Below are 22,327 nucleotides of genomic sequence, written 5' to 3' on the forward strand. Positions count from 1 at the left end.
TGCATCTTCAGGGGAGGACTAGTGCAGGTGGGGATAGGTTAACCTAAATAGTAATTGTGTAGGTAAAAGGCAGGTCAAGGAGTAACTTTCTTTTGTGTGATAAAACTACAGGATTTTTATCCTCGGTAGCTGAAGGGGATGAAGAAGGTCAAGCAGGATGTCATGAGACATGATACTGACTGAAGTGGTGAGAAGTCTAAATTACAGGGTTGGGGAAGTGCACATGAAGACCTTTATTTGTTCTCATTTGTAACTTAAAACACCACTTCTGTGTACCTCAAAGAAGATTCCAAGCTCTGCCTGACATATTTAAGCTGCAGGGAAATTGCAGAGACAGCTGTGTTTGACAGAAGGCAGGGTGAGAGCCAGTAACAGAGACACCAGGAAACACTGCTTTGGATTTTTCTTAGTATAAGGATTTTGTGGGCTGGTCATTTTTCTAAATTTTAATCCTACAGTGGAAAAAAACCAGAGTTTGCCAATCTCTGTTTTGCTTCCCCTCTGACAGTGCCTTGCTTGTAAGCCAAGTTGCCTGACTGTCACAGGCACTACCACTGTTCAGGTTGAATGACTATCACAGATGTGTGCGCACACACAAACACATGCAGTCGAAAGCACACGTGACTCCATCTCAAACACAGAACTTAATGGAAAAGGACTGCAAAGCCTCATTTTGGCTTTTAAGCAGAGGCTTAAAAAAAGCTTGAGACAAAAATCAAAGTAGAGGAAAGTGAGTTTTCCTTAACAAAACAGTGAACTTCACTACTGGCTTCATTCAGTGGTTGTCCTGGGAATACCATTTAATTAAAGGTAGAACTTCAGGGAACAACTAGGTTTCAGCCTGTAGTAGTGGTCTGCAGCATCTGTGTCTTTTCTGAGAGGTCACAAGAACTCTACTTTCATCTGTGAATGAGTCAAAAATCTTGATGAGATAATATGGCATTTTGTTTCTGTATTCCTTGGGGATTTCCCATCCTCCCTCCTGAAAACAGTAAATGGAACCCAGCTATTCTCCTGTGGCTTCCAGAAAAAAAAAAAAGAAATAAAATAACAAGATTCCTCCAGTGAGCAGCATATAGATTTGGATGGTACATGGGTTGTATTTCTTCTTGCTTTGTGTTACCCTTAAACACATTCTACAAGGGCAGAGGGAGGTTGAAGAAAAAGCTAAGATTTTTTTTTTTCTGCTCAAGAATTTCCTTCTACACGTACTTAAACCTTTTGCTCTTTGAAGAAAGATAGCACCTCAAACCCAAGAGATCACCAAAGGCCATTCAGAAGGCATTCCTCTCATGTTTGCCATAGGAAGCAAAAATTCATAGAAGTTTTTGCCTTCATCTCAGGCAAGACTGACGCTGAGCCCAGAGCAATCCTTCAGCCCAATCTTCTCCCAGGGTGGTCTGACTGTGCCCTGCTGTCCCCTCTGTGTGGTGTAACTGGGACTACAACCCCTCCTACAATCACCCTGTGGTTTTGGTTGCTATAGCAGTTCTGCAAAATGTATAGTGTATGAGATGAGCTAAGTAACTCAGAGCAGTATTTATATGGCTTATGAGGCAAGACATAATTTAACATAGGAACCTCTCTAGAGCTCTACATGAGCCACTTGATTTAGTTTAATTTTCTGCCAAGTTTATCTGTAGGGTCCACAAAGAAATGTGATGTTACCTTTTCCTCTCTACTTAGTAAATAATCTCTCTTTGGTATAGAAGTATGAGGAGAAAACATTTCTTGCATATAGAAGACTGTCAAAATTAAATTTTTCTCTCCATTGAAAGTAAAAGCTTTCCTGTGTGAATTTTCTGTACATTTCACGTTTGGCTTTGAAATGTTCTTCAGAAACAAGCTCCTCATCAGGCACCATTTTCAATAGATGCTAGCTCTTAATGTAGTCTCATTTGAAGTCTTGCATTGATTTCAGTGCTGTCTTTGCATACCAAGTATGGCAAGAAAGAGACAAACAGTGCATTCTGCACGTATCACCACATTATGTGAGGGAGGTATGGAATTAATGTGGGGAAGACTGGAGCACACATTTCAGTTTGGATTCTATGGCACATCTAGGACAGACTCTCAGCATTTAAAGGAGGCCTCTGATGGAATACTGTGTTACAATTGGGAAAAAATATGCAGGCACTTGTTTGCTCTCTGAGCTCCATAAATAAACCAGCAGACAATTGGAAACCATTCCTACTATCTTAAGAACAGATTTTTCCATGCAACATTCAAAAGGTGATTTCCTCTGTATTTTCAATGGCTTTACCGAAAGATGAGAAAAGTCAAGACAAGGCTATAAAAATATTTTTATCTGTAGAGAAATACAAATGTTATACTACTAAGACCTTTAATTTACTGGATGGTTTGTAGAACATATTTTAGCAGAAAGGAAAGCATCATAAAGATAAAGTTCCACAGACCTACTTACTCCACACTAGGTTTCATGTGCAGAAAACATTACAGAATGTTTGGGCAGGAAGAGACCTAAAAGATCATCTACTTCCAAACCCCCTGCCATGGCCAGGAACTCCGACACTACACCAAGCTGCTCAAATCCCCATAGCAACAGATAATGAAGGGGCACTGTGGGTTGAAAGAGTTGTTTCTTTATAGCTGAAGGAAGATAAACCTGTCCTCTACTGCTGGGCGCTTTCCTTGCCTCACTCGGGGTGCGTTTCTACATCTCTGTAAATGGTTGTAAAAAGCTTTGGCCCTGGTCCCCTCCCTGCCAGTTTTTCTCATCTGACCCTGGGCAAACTCACTGAAGGAACAGAGCTGGCAGAGAATTTACAGCCTAGTGTAAAAAACCCCAAACCCACAACAGTAATCCTGTTCTGCTGCTCCCTCTGTAGAGGGACAAATCATGCCAAGCACAAGCCCTCAGTTCAGCTAGACTTTAAACTGGCACCTGGTTGCACAGATCCAGCTCTGGAGGGCAAGAGCTCAGGTTGTACAGTTTGTCCTATATGTTCCGTGGATAAGGCAGGGAATCTTTCATCCCCCCTCAACTTCCTTCATAAATAATTTCCCTAAGCATCATGGGTAAATCAGGTGCTTTAATGTCAACTTTCAGTTTCTGTAAATCTCATAATTTACAAACAACTTGGAAAAGGGGAGCTTGGTATTCCCCACAAAAATATTTGAGGATTATGGCATGATAATGTTTTTTATTTTTAACAGCAAGAAGCTTTCCCTACCTAGACACTGCAAGAAATCAGCGTCATTATAATGCTCAATAGAATTGGTTCAGGAAAATGCACCACAGTTGAAATTTAACAAATTACTATAAATAGTTTCCCAAATTTAAATTAATATTATTATAATGTCTCCTTTTTGTTGTGTTAGCAGTTGGGTTTTTTAAAAAGAAAATAAAAAACCTAAAATGCTGAGATTGGATGTGAAGAAAATTAAAACTCCTGACCCTAATCAAGGGATTTTTTTAGTGTAACAGCACAGAGAAGAATATTCATCCATATAAAAGGTGAACAATAAAGCAAAAGAGGGAGAAAAAGTAGGATTTGATAGGCATTACTAAGTATTATCTGAAGAACAAACTACATGCAGCAGAAATGCTTTAGACCAGCACCAGACAAGACACTGAAGTCACTAAAGTACCTTAAAGATAGGGCATGCTCTGGACATTCATTCAGGATTTACAGATTTTTTTTCCAGCCCACTGTACCTCATTTAACAAAATAAAACAAATCAAAACAAAACAAAACAAAAAAAAAAGAAGAAAAAAAAAAAGAGAGCTCTATTGCAAATAGAGGTACAGAGGTGTTTTGGGGGGAAAAAAATGAACCAAAACAAAATGAATCCTGATTAAAGTAAAGCAGTAGGGTACTGGAGTGCAGCTCTGAGTTCTGAGTAGCTGCATTAGCTGCCAGCAGTGGGAAGACTCATGTCTAGAAATTACTTTTCCCTGGCACAGTAAAGCTCTTTGAATGTGCAGACAAAATAGAAGAGACAGGAAAACTGGATTGTTAAAAATAACTTGGAGCTGAGGAAGCCATTTTTTAGAGTAATTATTTATAAAAGTACAAGTAGACATGCAATTCACTTGGAGAAAAATTAAAGGGTTGGTTATACCAGAGGAAAGCTACCTCTGCTATCCAGCATTAAGAGGTAGTAGCACAGGGCCCTTTTCAGCCTTTTCACATGCCCAGCTCTTGGCAAACAGAACAAGTGGGTGAGTAAACAGGGTAACAACGGATGATCTTATTAAAGGTAAAATATTAATCATGTACAGATAATTATGTAATTAATTATGTACAGATATATTGTGCATGTATTGTACCTCTCCCAAGAAAAAAGAAATTCAAAACCAAGTATAGAAACATGAAGGTTGTTTTCATGCAAAGTATAACTACAGTGGAAGCCTTTAAAATTCATTATCCTTCAGATGCCTCTGAACCTATCAACTGTTGATGCTACTGTGAAGACTACAGACCATCAGTGTTTTTAGGGGAAAACCACTACCCCTGCCTTGAGTCTTATTTCACAACCTGTAACAGTACAGCAGAGTTAGAGAGAGTTCCTGCTTTTGTCTTCTGCATAAAGAGATTAGAAGCAACTATTGCTTCAATGGTTCAACCAGTTCAACGGCTGCTTTTGAAGTTGCTGATAGTGTGACTAAATAGTGTCCAGCTAAAGAAAATTTACTGAGCTCTGTAGCTCTCACAATCCTGGGAAAAGTAAAGAAAAAAACAAACCAACTTTTCTTACATAATGAACATAATGACTTCCTAAGTTTCTCTTCTAGACTCCTTACACATTAACCTCATTAAGGGAATGGAAACTTGACTATGAAGAATGACTTTCAGTGATATCCCTGTGGATCAGCTTCCATGTTTGTGTGATGACATTCTAAGGCACAGCTGGAAGAGAGCAATTTGCCCTATGCATGTTCCATTAGCAAAAGATAAAATAACAGAATTCTCACCATATGTGACAGTGTAATATAGCCATATACTATCCAAAGTTACATGAAGTGAACTAAGTGAAACTATCTAGCCAATGAATTGAGAAAGTCACGATTTTCAAACAGATTAGAACAAACAGAAATGAACAGGTACTCCTTCGAACCAACGCTTCACCTGTAGTTAACTGCACTACACAAAGCAGAGAAACCATCCCAGGAGGTCCAAGATCAGTTTGTATCCCACCTAGGAGTGTAAAATGCAATGACTTACAGTGCACAGTGATGGTGGTTGAGTCCATCATGCTTTTGTCAGTCAGAGAGCACCTGTATTCTCCTGTTGCATTTCGTCTCACATCTGTCATTACGTAAGTATCTGAGCTTCTTATACCTTCTGTTTCTCCCTGTGGGTGGAAAACAAGACATTTACTGTACATGGGCCTGCTAAACACACTAATTTCTGTTGAGGACTTTTTAAATATTAGGGATGATGAAATACTCCAAAGTACATATAGACACGGCACCATTGAAGTGCAATTAATTAGTTAAACTAACATTTACTTCCTGCATGATAACATAATTTTAAAAAACAGCTACAATCAAGAGCTTAGTCTTTTAATTGAATGATTAACTAATTTTAAGACGATGTTAAAGTACAAAATCTGGAAGTTTAGCAGAAAAAAACAGTCTACTAATAAGTATTGCAGAAATCAAAACAAAACAAATTGCATTTCTAAATCTGATTCCGGTATATTCAGTTTAGGACAAATCACAAACTGAATTGTACTGCACTGCACATTTTTGAACAGCACAAGAACTCGTGTTTCGAATTAGCCAGCAAATGTTTTATGGTTTTCCAGTTCCCCAGTTTCCCCCTGATTACTGACTTAGATCAGCTTTAAAATAAGCATAGAATGTTACCTTAATTCCTATCTCTGAATCCAGAAAGAGATTTATAATACCTGTGAGCCTTTCAAACAGATCACCCATTGCAGCTCTCCTTGAGAGAAAGGACCAGTATCAGGTAGCAGGGAGCCCGAAGATAAGACATACTGGGGTGTTAAACTCCCTCACTGTGATAGTGGAGCATGGAGAGATACCAGACACTTTTTCACTGGCATTTAGTGAGTTTCTGGGATGATTCACTGAATCTAAATGGCTGTTCTGAGATAAGGACTTCAGCTCCTAGCTCCCATTGCTCTCTCCAGCAATTCAAACATGCCAGAGTCCAGAGTAGATGACGATTATGTTCAGAGGGTGACATGCTGGGTTTGAAACATCTGAAAGGACACCACTTCTTTTGGCTTCTCGCAAGAGCAGCCCTGCTCAGTGCTGCAGCAGCAACAAATAGGGCATATAAAATAGGAGCGGGAAGCAGGACACGGGAACAAAGACCAGGAGTCTCAGAATATAAAGCCACATCTGTCTGTGGATTTCACCAGTACTAAGAAGATTAATGGTAACAAGTCCTTTATTTTTCTCAGTGTGTGTCTTATGCATTTTACAGATCTCTTCTCCTGTGCTGTCATATGTATTGTATTATTTTTTTGTGTTGTTATGCCATCAAACAATTAATTATCTGAAGAAAAGAAATTGCATAAAGATTAACCTGTGAAAGTCCAAAAAAATAACTGAATCAATTTGTTGTACTTTCACTGCTGGATCTGTGTTATGACAACAGATGAGATGGTTTTCTTCAAAATGCTAAACTTCTGTAATCAAAACTGTTTATTAAAATACCTGACGATGGGAAATTAAGCCTTGTAATTTTCAAGAGGTCTAAATTCCTGAAAAATTTGGGCAGGCTGGAGGAGAGGTTTTTCAAAAGGATTTTGCCAACTGAGGTGAGGCATTCTCAGAGCATGATATAATAGTCAATGTCTATCTTCAGTGTTTGTCCATCCAATTCCTTTTCTCATTTGTTACAAAACAACGTACACACTGACACGTAGCAATGTCTGCAGGAAGGAATTATACAGAATATTTCACTAGGCAGTGACAGCAAGGCAGGACTTACTGGAATGTAAAACAGGAACTCCTGTGGAGGAGGGTTGCCATTTCCTGAGCACTTCAGAGTGATGTTATCACCCTCTTTAATGGTACTACTTTGTGGCAGCACTTGAATAGTCACCTTCTCTGTTGGGTCTGTGAAAATAATGTACATATTTAATAGCTTCAGCATAATCCACACAGCCACACTATGCATACGTTATTCATGGCCCCAAAAATGCAATTTTATCATCTTGCGGCTGAAAATACTTGCACGTGTGGATCTTTTTATAAGAGAACTTGAAGTTAATAACACTTTCTATATTTTTGCCAATTAGGTGCGAAGAAGTCATATGGCATAAAATTCATTTTTCTTCTCCAAAATACCTGTAACTGAAGCAGCAATGATTACAACCACATCATGTGCTTTAAAGCTAAAGAAATCCTGATTAGTATGAACCATTTCATGGTGTGATTTCATTATGAGGGATTAACTTGTCCTCTGTGAAATTCCTCCAGCTTGGAGGACTGCAGCAATCAGAAAAACAACTGAAGTTCTCAACACCATTATTATTAGTACTGGATAATAGCCTTCTGGCATTAAAAAGAAATAAATATGAACTAAGCACCTACGTTCAGCCTATTCTATATGCTGATCACTACAGGCTTTCAGAAAGATAAATCTGGTGAACATAATAGGACCCTTAACATAGTCAACAGAACAGTAAATGTAACATACTTCTGTCATGTTCACTGAAGTTGAACTATAACTTACATTTTACTTTCATAATTTTTTTAAAGCAGAGTATTCTGTAGCAGATGCTATTATTTCTAAGTAGAGGCCTAAATATAATTTTTAAAAAACAAAGTAAAATGAACACAATTAAAATCATATGGGCAGATAACTCCTACTATTTTAATTTCGAAGGATAAATAAAATTCCATCAAAGATGCCAGTCTTGCATTAAGGTAGAGCAGAGCACCTTATTAGACACTAAAAAAATCTCCACAGCAGAGAAAGCCCTGGCTGACAGGGGATTCTGTGTGTGTAGTGAAGCGTGTGCTCCACAGCCCTCCCGGCCCTGAGGGCATTTATCAAGTCTGCCTCTTGCAGGTGGGAATTCTCAGTACCAGGAGCTGCATTTCTCCGTGGCCTCTCCAGCACTGAGAGCCCCAGCACAGCCCAGCAGCTCAGTCCTCCCCAGGGCAGGACAGGTGCTGGATTCCAGCCAGCCACAGCTTCCCTCCTTCAGAGCCTCTGCTCCTGTCCACGGCCAAAAAAACTTCTGCCTCAGTACCTGCAGAGATGAAGCACAGCTTTGCCTGCCTGGAAAAAGGAATCACCGGCGTCACTGCTGGTATGGAATACAACAGATGCAAGAGACAGCTGGCCAGGAATGACATGCATGCCCCTCGTGGTAGCTGCTGGGCCAAAAAAAACTCAGTTTCAAGGGCTGCTGCAAAATGTCTTTCCTTCTGTCAAGTTTATGTTAAGATAAAGTTATCATAAAGAATGTCTAGAGATATCCTGGAATTGCTTAGGTTTTGTCTCAAGACTGAAACGAGAGGAATTAATTCAGAGTAAGACTTCAGGACTTTAATTTAGAACAGGTTTTTCCCTACAGAGATAAACAGAACTGGATTAAAAATGGATACACAGCTAAACAAAAGTTACATTCTTGCAAACCACCAGTCTTTTCTGTAGGAATATCCTACCCTTCTATCTACTGTAATCAACCAGGAGCACATTTTAATTTAATTTGCTAAACTTGGAAAAAACCCCGAACATACAGAAGTAAACAGCAGAAGACTACTTTAACTGCTGTCTAAGATGAAGAGGTCATTCTTCTGAGGAAGATGCAGCCTGAGAACAGGATGATGGTGCCCAGTGCCATGCAGAATGGTGCTTGGTGTGAATAATGTACTCCCCTGCTTTCACTAAGATACAAGAGCAGCCTGGTGAAGGCACATCTTGCCTCTCAGTGGCACACATGCCTGACTCGGCCCATCTTACTTGGTGCTTTTGCAAATCTGAGATTCTGCCTTCTACAACAGCAAAACCCCAGGTGCCTGCACCAAAAGGCAGCCATTTAGCAACTGAATGCTGCTATCCCAGAGCTGCCCCAGCCACATTTTGAGGAAAACACCAATGCTGGAAGCAGCTCGAGTGTGAAGTGTCTTTGACTCTAATCTGTTATGTAAAGCAGTTTATCCATAACAAGACAGACACCACACAACAGGGCATGACTGGAAAGTCTGCCTGACAAACATGATCTTTTTACACTGATTAATGCTGAGCAGAATCCCATATAACTGGAGCCCAGATAATTAAATATCTGAGATACTATCTAAGTGTCCAGCTCCAAGTCTTCTCTCCTAGTACTCCTTGCTTTCAGTAGCTTCCTTGCTTGCAGCTACAAAACCAAGCATGTAACTGCTGTTAGCTGAGCTAAATTATCCTAATCCAAGTAACATCCAACACAGCCAAGAGCTAATTCACTCTTCTTCTCATACTAGGTTACAGTGGCTGGCTCCTTCCAGGATGTAAACTAGCTATTAAACCCTTGAGTACTAAAGACTGCAGTAACTCAATGCAAAAGACAAAAACACAAAAACAAAACAAACAATAAAAAATTTCTTAGATCCTGACTGAATCGATATATCTTTTAAAAAATCTTTTGAAGGCATAATTTTAATCATGCTCTCCCCATTTCTTTAGGAGAAATGGATAAGTTGCAAGAAATGAGTGGAAGGTCTCTATGATTTTGTTCTATTGCTTTAGAGATGCAAAATATCATAGTATATCACAATATCACAGTCAATCAAAAATAAAAAAAAAAGGGCTGAAAGACTTTAAAGAGCTGGAATCTGATATTTTTAAAATCTGCATTATATTTGACTCATTAAAAAAATCACAATTATTGAGAAACTAATTAGGAACACTGAACTAAACTAAAAAAGCAAACCCAAATCAGACAGGTCATTATCATCAACTAACAGCAGTCATGAAATGCATCTTTGAAGCTTGGACATCTATTAATGAAGAATTTCACTAATTCATTTGGAAATGCATTTATGCAGTGTAAGGAACTGAACTTAAAGCAGGTGAAAATACCCAGAAAGAAAATTGGATAACTCCACACTCTAAAGCCAAAGTTCATACCTGAAGCTTCTTCAGTACTGAAGACTGTGCCTGCCTCCCAGTATTTGCCAATTACCAGCACACTGCCAGAATTAATTAAATTGTGTGTTACTAGACCATGACTAGAAAATCTAGTTTATCAAACATTAAATCTTTATACAGAGGGCACACTACACATGGTCAGTGACCATCCCAGAGCCATGCAGCCTTCCTTTCCCTTCACAGTGGGTAGCTCTTACTTGCAAGTGCATGTAGCACATGCACCACAGAAATCTGGAACAGCCTCACCCTCAACAGGTGAAGTGGCTCAAGCATGGAAACAGAGGGGAAATGAGGACAGCACAGCATCTCTTGCCAAGAGATACCAACAAATGCTTTCTGGTCATTATGTTTCTTTCCTGGGAACATCTGCCATGCACAGCAGGAGTTATTCATGGTCATGGGGCTCCACAAATGACAGAAAAAAAAAACAAAACAAAAAAAAAAAAAAAAAAAAAAAAAAAAAACAACAGGGAAATTTGGTATCCAACTTTATAAAGCACAACCAAAAAGTGATGGCATAGGTGTCTGCAGGCTTGAAATGCCTATGGTACTTCCATGGATAACAGCTGTCCCAGAGGTTTTCTTCTGCATTAGTTCTGCTGGTTGTCATTCGGTTGAGGGTTAGTTCTTTCTTTTTTTTTCCCTCTGTGGAATTTTCCCCATTGTCATGCTAAGATACCTGTTGACTGGGCCCTGGTGACAAGGGGGAGGGGACGGGAGGGAAGAAGCAAGCCCCGCGAGATTCAAACAGCCAGAAGAGGAAGTGGAAGGCTGGGCCTCGGCCCCATTTCCCCCGCGGAGTTCGGACGAGAAGGACGATCGCCGCTTCTCCTCCATCTCCGCCATCCCAGCGTCGGGAAACCACCATCGGACCCTGCCCTGCTGTCTTCTCGCTGTGAACTACCACCATCCAGCACTCTACTGAGCACCGGGACCCACACCGTGACAGGAGAGCTCTCTCTCCATCTCTCTCTCCTCCTGGGACAGCGCTGCCATCACCCCCAGCCCTCCTGCGGCTCTGCGGGACCCGCCCGCCCCCAGCACCGGGAACTGCAGCTCAGGGAAAAGGTGCCTGCAGCCAAAAAACACTGGGACTGAGTTACTGTTCTGTTTGTGGGTAATTTCATAGCTGTTGTTGTTCTTGTTTGTCTTGTTAGATATACTAGTAAAGAACTGTTATTCCTACCCCCATATCTTTGCCTGAGAGCTCTCTTAATTCCAAAATTATAATAATCGGAAGAATCACATTTTCTTTCAGTCCAAGGGGAAGTTTCTGCTTTCCTTGGCAAACACCTGTCCTTCAAACCAGGACAGATTTTGGCCACCCAACGTGGGGCCCGAGGGCATTGAGAGAAAAGGGTGAAAAAGGAATAACAGTTCTTGAGTTACCTCAGTTTTGTCTTCGGTGGCATCATGTTGTCCAGCTTACCGTGGTTTGGGCTCCATGTGGCCACAGCTTTATCTCTCCCATTTGCAATCCCTTACTTGAACATGGGTCCTATAACTCAGGCTGCTGTAACTATTATCCAGTTCCTTTTGTGGGCTGATAACGTGAGAAATTCATGGATTTTTAACTTCCTCTGGAAGGTGGGCACATGGATTCGGAGCTATCACACTCTAACTGTATGTTTTTGGGGCTACTTTAATAATGGTACATACTGTGAGGATATGACACCAGGCAAAATTTTGTCCCAACCCCTTACACAGTTTTTTGGGTCTGCTCCACCAGCTTTTGAGGGGTTCAAATCTCTTCTAAGCAGTAATGATGTCATACAGTGGCTGACATTGCTAATAGGCCTTGTAAACTTGTTCTATTTAACATTCCGAGATGAGGGGAGATTGACTTGGATGACAACCCTGATACGTCCCCCAAGGAATAGGGATCCTGCCCCAGAGCCTGGCCCTGCCCCAGAGCCTGGCTCTGCCCCAGAGACTAAGGACTCTGCCCCAGAGCCTGCCCCTGCCCCAGAGACTAAGGATTCTTCCCCAGAGACTAAGGATTCTGCCCTAGAGACTAAGGATTCTGCCCCAGAGCCTGACCCTGCCCCTGCCACAGAGACTAAGGATTCTGCCCCAGAGGTTAAGGATGTTGCCCCTGAGCCTGATTCTGCCCCAGAGCTCACCTCAGAAAGGAACCATCCAGAGTGGGTGGGATTTCTAGTGAAGGAGATAGGCCAAATGCTGAAGGAGTACCTTTCCCCAGCTCTTGAGAAACTCTCCCCCTGCCTTAAAGAGGGAGAACCTGATGGTGCAGCAGTGGAACCCACAGATGTTACATCTCACCAGGTTCCAGTTGAACTGCAAGGGAACTCACAGCCAGCAGTAGTTGCTCCTGTGGAAACTAGAAAGTCTAAGGTGAAAACAAAGCACCTGGATAATAAGGACCAGAAAGCAGGGCCCTCACAACCAGCAGGGGAGCCAGAGGTTGAGATCGTCACAGAGTCCCTGTCATACGAGAGTCTCCGTAATCTGCGTAAAGATGTATGAAGGGGCCGTGAGGCTTTTACAACGTGGATACTGTGGGTCTGGGACCTTATGGGTACAGGTGTGCAGCTGGATGGTACTGAGGCAAGGAATTTGGGACCCCTGACCCAGGACTCAGGTGTGGATCACATATTCGTAAGGGAACCAGGCCCCCTTTCCCTCTGGGAGCGGCTTTTAATGAGTGTAAGAGAGAGGTTTGTCCATAGAGAGAGAATGCAGGAGCACCACCATAGAATGCACTGGAAGACCACTGAGGAGGGGATCCAACAGCTGAGAGAAGTGGCAATACTGGAGATACTCTTTGGGAGGGGTGGACAACATGACAATGACCCCGACAAGGTCAGGTGCACAGGGCAGATGTTGTGGAATCTGGCGCACCTGGGGCCATCTCAATACACCACATTCATTGCAGCCATTAATGCTGACACCAACCACGAGACAGTGGGTTCTGTTGCCAATAGGCTCAGGAATTTTGAGGGTATAATGAACGGCCCAATGCAGGCTCAGGTCTCTGCCGTGATTAGGGAACTCAAAGAGGAGATGAGAGAGATGAGGGAGGAGATGAAGAAGGTCAGTACAGCACCAGTGCGAGTCACAGATGCCAGAGTTAGAGCCCAACGCCCCCCAGCTAAGGAGAGAGGATACACCCCACGAGCTGACCTGTGGTTCTTTCTGCGTGACCATGGGGAAGACATGAGGAGGTGGGATGGGAAACCCACTTCTGCCCTGGCAGCGCGGGTGCGTCAACTCAGGGAGGGAAACACTAACCAAGGGAGCTCCACTAAAGTGAAGGTAGCCTCAACTTCCCATAACCAAGATGCAGGGCATTACAAAAGGGAGGATGATTTGTCAGATCCCCTTGAGGGAACCTCCAACATGTATGCCCAGGAAGGAAATAATAACCAGTGCTAGAAGAGCCCTGCCTCTAGCCAGGGAGAGGTATGGGAAAACCGGGTCTTTTGGACGGTGTGGATCCGATGGCCTGGCACATCAGAGCCACAAAAACATAGGGCATTAGTTGACACTGGTTCACAGGTCACCCTAATACCATCAGAACATGTGGGGGAAGAGCCTGTTTCTATTGCTGGGGTGACAGGGGGATCACAGGAATTGACTTTGCTGGAGGCTGAGGTGAGCCTGACTGGGAAGGAGTGGCAGAAGCATCCAATTGTGACTGGCCCAGAGGCACCGTGTATTCTAGGCATAGACTTCCTGAGGAATGGCTATTACAAAGACCCAAAGGGACTCAGGTGGGCTTTTGGAATAGCTGCTGTAGAGGCAGAAAACATTAAGCAATTGAACACCTTGCTTGGACTGTCAGAGAACCCATCTGTAGTGGGACTCCTGAAGGTGAAGGAGCAGCAAGTGCCAATTGCCACCTCCACAGTGCACTGGCAGCAGTACAGGACAAATCGAGATGCCGTGATCCCCATCCACAAGATGATCCGTGAGCTGGAGGGCCAAGGGGTGGTCAGCAAAACCCACTCACCCTTCAACAGCCCCATCTCGCCTGTGCGTAAGTCTGATGGAGAATGGAGATTGACTGTGGACTATCGTGCATTGAATGAAGTGACTCCACCGCTGAGCGCTGCCGTGCCGGACATGCTGGAACTCCAGTACGAGCTGGAGTCCAAGGCAGCAAAGTGGTACGCCACCACTGACATTGCCAATGCATTTTTCTCCATCCCTCTGGCAGCAGAGTGCAGGCCTCAGTTTGCTTTCACCTGGAGGGGCGTGCAGTACACCTGGAACCGACTGCCCCAGGGGTGGAAACACAGCCCCACCATCTGCCATGGACTGATCCAGGCTGCACTGGAAAAGGGTGAAGCTCCAGAACAATTGCAATACATTGATGACATCATTGTGTGGGGGAACACGGCAATGGAAGTATTTGAGAAAGGAGAAAAGATCATCCAGATTCTGCTGGGAGCCGGTTTTGCCATCAAGAGGAGCAAAGTCAAAGGTCCTGCCCGAGAGATCCAGTTCCTGGGAGTAAAGTGGCAAGACGGGCGGCGCCAAATCCCCACTGAGGTCATCAATAAGATCACCGCGATGTCTCCACCAACCAACAAGAAGGAAACACAAGCTTTCCTAGGTGCCATAGGCTTTTGGAGAATGCACATTCCTGAGTACAGCCAGATCGTGAGCCCTCTCTACCTGGTCACCCGGAAGAAGAACGAATTCCACTGGGGCCCTGAGCAGCAGCAAGCCTTTGCCCAGATCAAGCAGGAGATCGCTCATGCTGTAGCCCTCGGCCCAGTCAGGACGGGACCAGAGGTGAAGAATGTGCTCTACTCTGCAGCCGGGAACAAGGGCTTGTCCTGGAGCCTTTGGCAGAAGGTACCTGGTGACACCCGAGGCCGACCTCTGGGATTCTGGAGTCGAAGTTACAGAGGGTCTGAAGCCAACTACACCCCAACAGAGAAGGAGATCTTGGCCGCTTATGAAGGAGTTCAAGCTGCCTCAGAGGTGATTGGCACAGAAGCACAGCTCCTCCTGGCACCCCGACTACCAGTGCTGGGGTGGATGTTTAAAGGGAAGGTCCCCTCTACCCACCACGCCACCGATGCCACATGGAGCAAGTGGATCGCCCTCATCACACAGCGCGCCCGTATCGGAAACCCAAATCGCCCTGGGATTTTGGAAATAATTACAAACTGGCCAGAAGGTGAAAATTTTGGTCTTGCTGATGAAGAGGAGCAAGAACAAGTGACCCGGGCTGATGAAACCCGCCATACAACCAACTGCCAGCAGATGAAACTCGCTACGCTCTTTTCACTGACGGTTCCTGTCGCATCGTGGGGATGAACCGGAAGTGGAAAGCAGCCATATGGAGCCCCACACGACAGGTTGCACAAGCTACTGAAGGAGAAGGTGGATCAAGTCAACTTGCTGAACTCAAAGCCGTTCAGCTGGCCCTGGACATTGCTGAAAGAGAGAAGTGGCCAAAGCTTTACCTTTACACTGATTCATGGATGGTAGCCAATGCTCTGTGGGGCTGGCTGGAAAGATGGAAAAAAGCTAACTGGCAACAGAGGGGAAAACCAATCTGGGCTGCTGATGAGTGGAAAGATATTGCCAGTCGGGTAGAGAAGCTACCCGTAAAGGTCCGTCATGTAGATGCCCATGTCCCCAAGAGTCGGGCTAATGAGGAGCACCAACACAATAAGCAAGTAGATCAGGCTGCAAGGATAGAGGTGTCACAGATAGACTTAGACTGGCAACACAAGGGAGAGCTGTTCCTGGCTCGATGGGCCCACGATGCCTCAGGTCACCAAGGCAGAGATGCTACCTATAAGTGGGCACGAGACCGAGGGGTGGATCTCACCATGGACAGTATTTCCCAGGTTATCCATGACTGTGAGACGTGTGCTGCCATCAAGCAAGCCAAGCGAGTGAAGCCCCTCTGGTATGGGGGGCGGTGGTCTAAATATAAGTATGGGGAGGCCTGGCAGATTGACTACATCACACTGCCTCAGACACGCCGAGGCAAGCGCTACGTGCTGACCATGGTGGAAGCCACCACTGGATGGTTGGAGACCTACCCTGTGCCTCATGCCACTGCCCGCAACACCATCCTGGGCCTGGAAAAACAAGTCCTTTGGAGACATGGTACCCCTGAGAGAATTGAGTCAGACAATGGGACTCATTTCAAGAACAGCCTCATAAACACCTGGGCCAGAGAACACGGCATCGAGTGGGTGTACCACATTCCTTATCACGCACCAGCGGCTGGGAAAGTGGAACAGTGCAATGGGCTGCTTAAAACCACCTTGAAGGCACTGGGTGGGGGGACTTTCAAAAACTGGGAGATTAATCTACCAAAGGCCACATGGTTAGTGAACACCCGAGGTTCCACTAATCGAGCAGGCCCTGCCCAGTCTGAGCCCTTGAGAACACCAGATGGGGACAAGGTTCCAGTGGTGCATGTGAGAGGTATGCTAGGAAAAACTGTTTGGGTGAACCCTGACTCCAGCAAAGACAATCCAATTCGGGGGGTGGTTTTTGCTCAAGGGCCAGGGTGTACCTGGTGGATCATGCAAAGGGATGGAAAGACCCGATGCATACCCCAAGGAGACCTTGTTTTAGGGTGAACTACCTACAATACTGTGCCTGTATCTGTAACTGTATGGATGTCTATAATTTGAAGATTTTTAATTTGATTTGGCATGATGGTAGGGGAAAATTCGGGGTGGATAATGTTGAGGGTTAGTTCTTTCTTTTTTTTTCCCTCTGTGGAATTTTCCCCATTGTCATGCTAAGATACCTGTTGACTGGGCCCTGGTGACAAGGGGGAGGGGACGGGAGGGAAGAAGCAAGCCCCGCGAGATTCAAACAGCCAGAAGAGGAAGCAGAAGGCTGGGCCTCGGCCCCATTTTCCCCGCGGAGTTCGGACGAGAAGGACGATCGCCGCTTCTCCTCCATCTCCGCCATCCCAGCGTCGGGAAACCACCATCGGACCCTGCCCTGCTGTCTTCTCGCTGTGAACTACCACCATCCAGCACTCTGCTGAGCACTGGGACCCACACCGTGAGCGGAGGGCTCTCTCTCCATCTCTCTCTCCCCCTGGGACAGCTCTGCCATCACCCCCAGCCCTCCTGCGGCTCTGCGGGACCCGCCCGCCCCCAGCACCGGGAACTGCAGCTCAGGGAAAAGGTGCCTGCAGCCAAAAAACACTGGGACTGAGTCACTGTTCTGTTTGTGGGTAATTTCATAGCTGTTGTTGTTCTTGTTTGTCTTGTTAAATATACTAGTAAAGAACTGTTATTCCTACCCCCATATCTTTGCCTGAGAGCTCTCTTAATTCCAAAATTATAATAATCGGAAGAATCACATTTTCTTTCAGTCCAAGGGGAAGCTTCTGCTTTCTTTGGCAAACACCTGTCCTTCAAACCAGGACACATTCTGGAGAAACAGCTGATAAAAAGACAACCCTAACTTCAGATGAAACCAAAGACCAGCTACTCGAAGGTTTGGTTTTATTTGACCAAGGTCAAAACTGATCCCTACCGTGAGGCTCAACAAACTTTACCTGTAGAGGAAAAGCAACTATTGTCTAGGCAGAACACACACGTGGCACTTTCAGCCTATGGCTTTTGTTTTCAAGGCAGTGGTGCAGTCACACTACCTGGAGAAATCCAGTGCCTTATCTTCTTTGTTTACAGCTGGATTACACAGTTGTCATACAATATTTTGCTAAGACATAGATGCTGGACTGTATACTTAGACTCTATCATCCCCAAAACAGACTCATCTTTTATAAGATGAGGTATTACTTGAAGTGTGTAGAGAGGTAATACTTGACTGGACATATTGTTTGTCTCCGGTTCCTCTACATCCTGCTGTGATCTGCTGCCTTCTGCAGTCCTTCAGAAGTGTCATTTTACAAGACTTTGAAACGTCTCTTCCCCTGGTCTCTAAGTGCTGCCATCTCCTCTGATCTTTTCTTGCCAACAGAATGTTTTGTTTATTTAGAAGATCATTATGATTTCCACATCCGTCAGTAACACAGTAAGGAAGCTGCTTTAGAATTCAGTCCAGTTAGAAGCAATTACTTACACAAATTCTCTACTTAAAAGCCTACCAATATTCAAATTATACATTTTAAATGTAAAACACAGCATCTTACAGCCATAGATAAGCATTTTGTGCAAGGTAGACAGCCAGCATTAACTGCTTGGTGCTGATTCTGAAAAGACGAAAAATATTTGAGTTTAATAAAAACTGTATTGTGTATTTACTGCATATTTCAGGGGGCACTGAGAGTCACTTTTTTCAACCACTAGAACTTCTCTTAAAATTCTCCAAAGCCTATTTCACTGCAGTTTTTTATGGCTATCACTTGTCAATGAAATCTTGGTATTCAGTATTCTATTGTTAGGAAAAAAGGAAATCTCAGGTAAATTTAAAGATAAATAAAAATTACCTTGGCAATGTACTGAGACCTTCCTGATACAAATCAGTTTTGAAGAAACAATTTCAATAGCCAAGCACCCTCTAATTTTCTAAACTCTGATTTTGCTTTCCCTTGACCTGAAGGTAGACTTTGTACAGCAAATTATGTTTTTTGATAACTTACAGTGAACATCGAAGACAACTGGTTCAGACTGCATTGTCTTCTGGCCAGATGGTCCATAGTAAGTCACAATGCAAGAAAACTTGGCATTTACATCTTCCTTTGTTGGCATGTACTGAAGGGATGATGTCATGGTGAAGAGTCCGGTTGTTCTGTCCACCATCTTTTGCAAATTTATGACCACAACTGAAAAGGAAATAATGTTTCAGTGTCACACAGACAGAATTTGAAACCATTTGTCTGTATGCTGTTGCCTGCTCTGCATTTGAGATCAGGCTGCAAACATACAAGAAACATGACTCAAGAGCTTGTACACTTTTCCTCTAGTACTGCCACTGAAGTATACTAGGAGTATTTTACCAACAGCACACTCCTAAGCTACAAAATATTTTAAATCAAAATCAAACAAAAACTAGTTGCAAACTGGTGGGGCTCTTAATACAAATATCAGCCTAATCTGTAAGACAGAAAGAAAGCTTCCAAAATGATGGCAAAGAATTTAGGATCGAATTTATTTTTTAAGCATTCTCTAATGTATGGAAGGAAAAATATTGTAGCCTTATTGGTCTGTCAAAGTTTAAAAGAAGGAAAAAGTATAGTTGTTCTTACATATGCTGGAAAATAAATAGTTGTATAAGATGATGGTTTGTGTGGTCCAAAACACAATATTTGACAGGCATAAAACTGAGACAGCTAAAACCTTGAAAGACGTTGGAAATTAGATACAGATTTTTATTAGTTAAATAGGCTCAAAAATAGCTTTGTGATAGAATTAATAAAGGCAATTCTCTCCATGATGTGTACTTAAAACTGGAACCGAAAGAGAAAGATTATGTGGTGTAGCTTGGGTACCGTGAAAGGCCTGAAAATCTTCCAGCGGTATCTTTCTATATGAGCAGTTTTTCTCAAAGGAAGAATACATTAGAATAAGGCAGAGTAACCCTTATAAGCACAATTCTTCATGCATACACCCATGTGTGGATCCAGGGACACTGGCCATCACTAAAACGTACCATCATCCACGGGATGCAAAACTCTCCCATTTTTGTACCACGTGACATTGCCCTCAGGATAGCTGTCCCTTGAAACACACTCCCCAAGCTGCAAAACAGACAGGAATTAGCCACTGGTTCTCTCCACGAGGTCTGAACACAATTCTGGTTTTACTTACGCTGTTTTGGGTCAAAAGTTCAAATGCTTAACCCCAACCACTCTCCTTAAATAGGGCATATCAAATCAATGAGGTGCAGTTTGGAAAGGGGTGGTGGCTCTAAGATCAGGGTGGCCCTTGCTTGCAGATCAGGCAGGAATAAATAAAGTAGTGACAAGGCAACTGTTCTGTGCTCAGCCTGGCTACAGACTCATAGGCAGGTGTCCATCCACCTCTCTGAGCCATCACCTCTGCCTGGACTGTAAAGGGACTTCAGGCAGCTGTTGGGAACATAACTGTGAGGGAGAATGCTGCTCTTACCATTTGTAGCTTCTCTGTTTCTAAGAGGTTTGCTTGATGTAAGATTTCTGGTTGAGAGGGTTGCTCTAAAACATAAATAGGATAAAAGTACTGGTGAAGGCAGCACAAACAGCTGTTTGAAAAACAAAAAAATAATATATGTGGACTTTTGAAATGAGGCAGAATAATCTAGCCTCATACAGTCTTACCTACATTTTCCCATTAAAAGAAGAAAAGGCAAAGTACTTTTGATTTGATATTAGCAAAAAATCAAGAACAAACTCTCATTTTAAATGTGTTACACCTTCCATAATGAATTCCTTGTACTCTGACAATGCATCTTTTAGCCAGACAGACTAGTTCACCACCCAGGAGGAGAGAACCTGATCTGATCTATCGATTTATAGGCTACACATGCTGGAGAAGGAGCCAGTAGTAGAGAAACTGCTGCAACAAAAAAGCAGCTTTCCTGCAGATATTACTGCAGCTGGTCTGTCAACCTTATAAAGGAACAAATTCAACCAAATTATCCTTCTAATGTTTGTTTTCCATAACTGGGATTATTACATTTAAGAAATTGAGATGATAGAGAAAAGCGTAATTATTTTAATCAATTCTGTGTTAGTTATAACTCTCTTTAAAAAAATAAACTTTTTCTACAGTGCCAGCTAGTCTTCTTATTTACTTTTATTATGGTAGATGGATCTCTTAGCTTGCCAAAGTGGAGGATCTATCAGTGTTTCCATCATAAAAGACTACTTTCTAGGGACTATATAACTTGTCTGTTAAAACAGCTTGGCCTGAAGCCCGGAATGCAAATTTTTATCTCCAAAAGAGACAGTTTTCCCCACAATTTTCAAAAAAGAGGGGAAGAGTGAAGGGAAAAAATAAATCAATGTCTATACAGTCAAGGAAAGGCTCTACACCCTATCTGTACTGCTTAAACATGCACACTTTTACAGAATGAAACATTCTTAACCATATCAGCTTACAGAACCCTTTCCCCAAATCAAGCTTTCTACAAAATACTGCATGTACGTCAGTAATCCCAGCCCTAAGAGAACTTCACCACTGTCTGGCCAAAGTCTCCACACATGCTGATGAAGTTACTGATGTGCAGATGCACTGCTCCTGGTGTCACAGAAGTAGCAAGCCAATGTTTTTTCCTGGTAATCTATTTTATTTGTGTGTGTGTTTATGTGCAAATGCACAAATACTCTTCACTTCGATGACTACCCCAGGATGGAACAAAATCAGGTCAAAAGGGAAATGAAAGTGAATAAAAGAAGCTTTTCATATGACATTTTTCAAATAACTTTGCTTGTGGCAAAAAACAAAACCAAACAGAAGACACAGTCAAAGCTATACACTAAGACTATCATATTTTCTTCAAAAGACTAATAAAGATTTTTATTTTTAGGACATATACTCATGTTTATATCTCTTTTGTTAGTTTTAAAGGAAAAAGGTTGATCTTTTCCAGATAAGAACCAGTCAAGGACCAAGCATTTTCATGTCAATTCCAGAAAATGTGGTTTTACAAGACCATTAACAGGTCTTCTGGGTCAGATTTTGGGTTCCATAAACAGGGATAGTTGCCTGCCTGTCCCAGCCACCAGCCGATCAAACCAGGACACCTTCCCTCACCTCAGCTTTGCTTCTTTTTGTCTCTCATCTTCCCTAGGACTGGTTAAAGTCCCAGGTCTTGGTGTGTTGGATGTCCCTGCCCTACAGTGATCCTATGAGGGGAATGCCCCCTTGCTCTGCAGCTGCTGTGTGGGGCTCTCCCCATTTTGAGTGCTCTGTGGCTGAGCAGATGTTCCAGTTGTGAGGCTGCACCTGCTCTCTGTGAGCAGCCTTGGAGAGGAAATGCCTGCTGCCAGACACCCCCAGCCACTGCACGTGCACCAAGGTAATTCACTGTGAAACACTGACTTGGCATTTACCAGCTCAGCGTCTGAAGGGAGAGAAAATTTTAAACTTGGCAGCAAACCCCACTTTCGTGGGTTTGCAACTTCAGCACACTGCTTATCTCTCAGCTTAAGAGCTTGCCAGAGTACTTTGCAACTCTATATAGGCCTCATAATAGAGAGAAAAAGAGTCCACTGCCTAGAAAAGCCAAGCACCAGTGCAGCAGGACAGCCGCTCCTGTCTGCTGGGCTTCTCCGCTTTGAAAACTGGCTATTTAATTCCACAAAAAAAGTTGCTGACAGGATCCATCTGGAAAGC

At 43.3% G+C, this 22,327-nt stretch overlaps 1 protein-coding gene across 1 annotated transcript in view; it reads right to left on the reverse strand.

Annotated features, from left to right (window-relative positions):
• Nucleotides 1–22,327, reverse strand: part of ALCAM (activated leukocyte cell adhesion molecule) — a 38,640-nt gene that overhangs the window by 11,395 nt on the left and 4,918 nt on the right. The window contains exons 3-7 of the mRNA XM_062512158.1: nucleotides 20,120–20,184; nucleotides 19,662–19,749; nucleotides 18,652–18,834; nucleotides 6,933–7,060; nucleotides 5,190–5,319 (exon numbers count right to left, since the gene is read on the reverse strand). Of these exons, the coding sequence (XP_062368142.1) occupies nucleotides 5,190–5,319; nucleotides 6,933–7,060; nucleotides 18,652–18,834; nucleotides 19,662–19,749; nucleotides 20,120–20,184 (594 nt within the window). The remainder of the gene's footprint in view (nucleotides 1–5,189; nucleotides 5,320–6,932; nucleotides 7,061–18,651; nucleotides 18,835–19,661; nucleotides 19,750–20,119; nucleotides 20,185–22,327) is intronic.

The sequence above is a fragment of the Cinclus cinclus genome, chromosome 2 (genome assembly GCF_963662255.1).
Source record: "Cinclus cinclus chromosome 2, bCinCin1.1, whole genome shotgun sequence".
Lineage (NCBI taxonomy): Eukaryota > Metazoa > Chordata > Aves > Passeriformes > Cinclidae > Cinclus > Cinclus cinclus.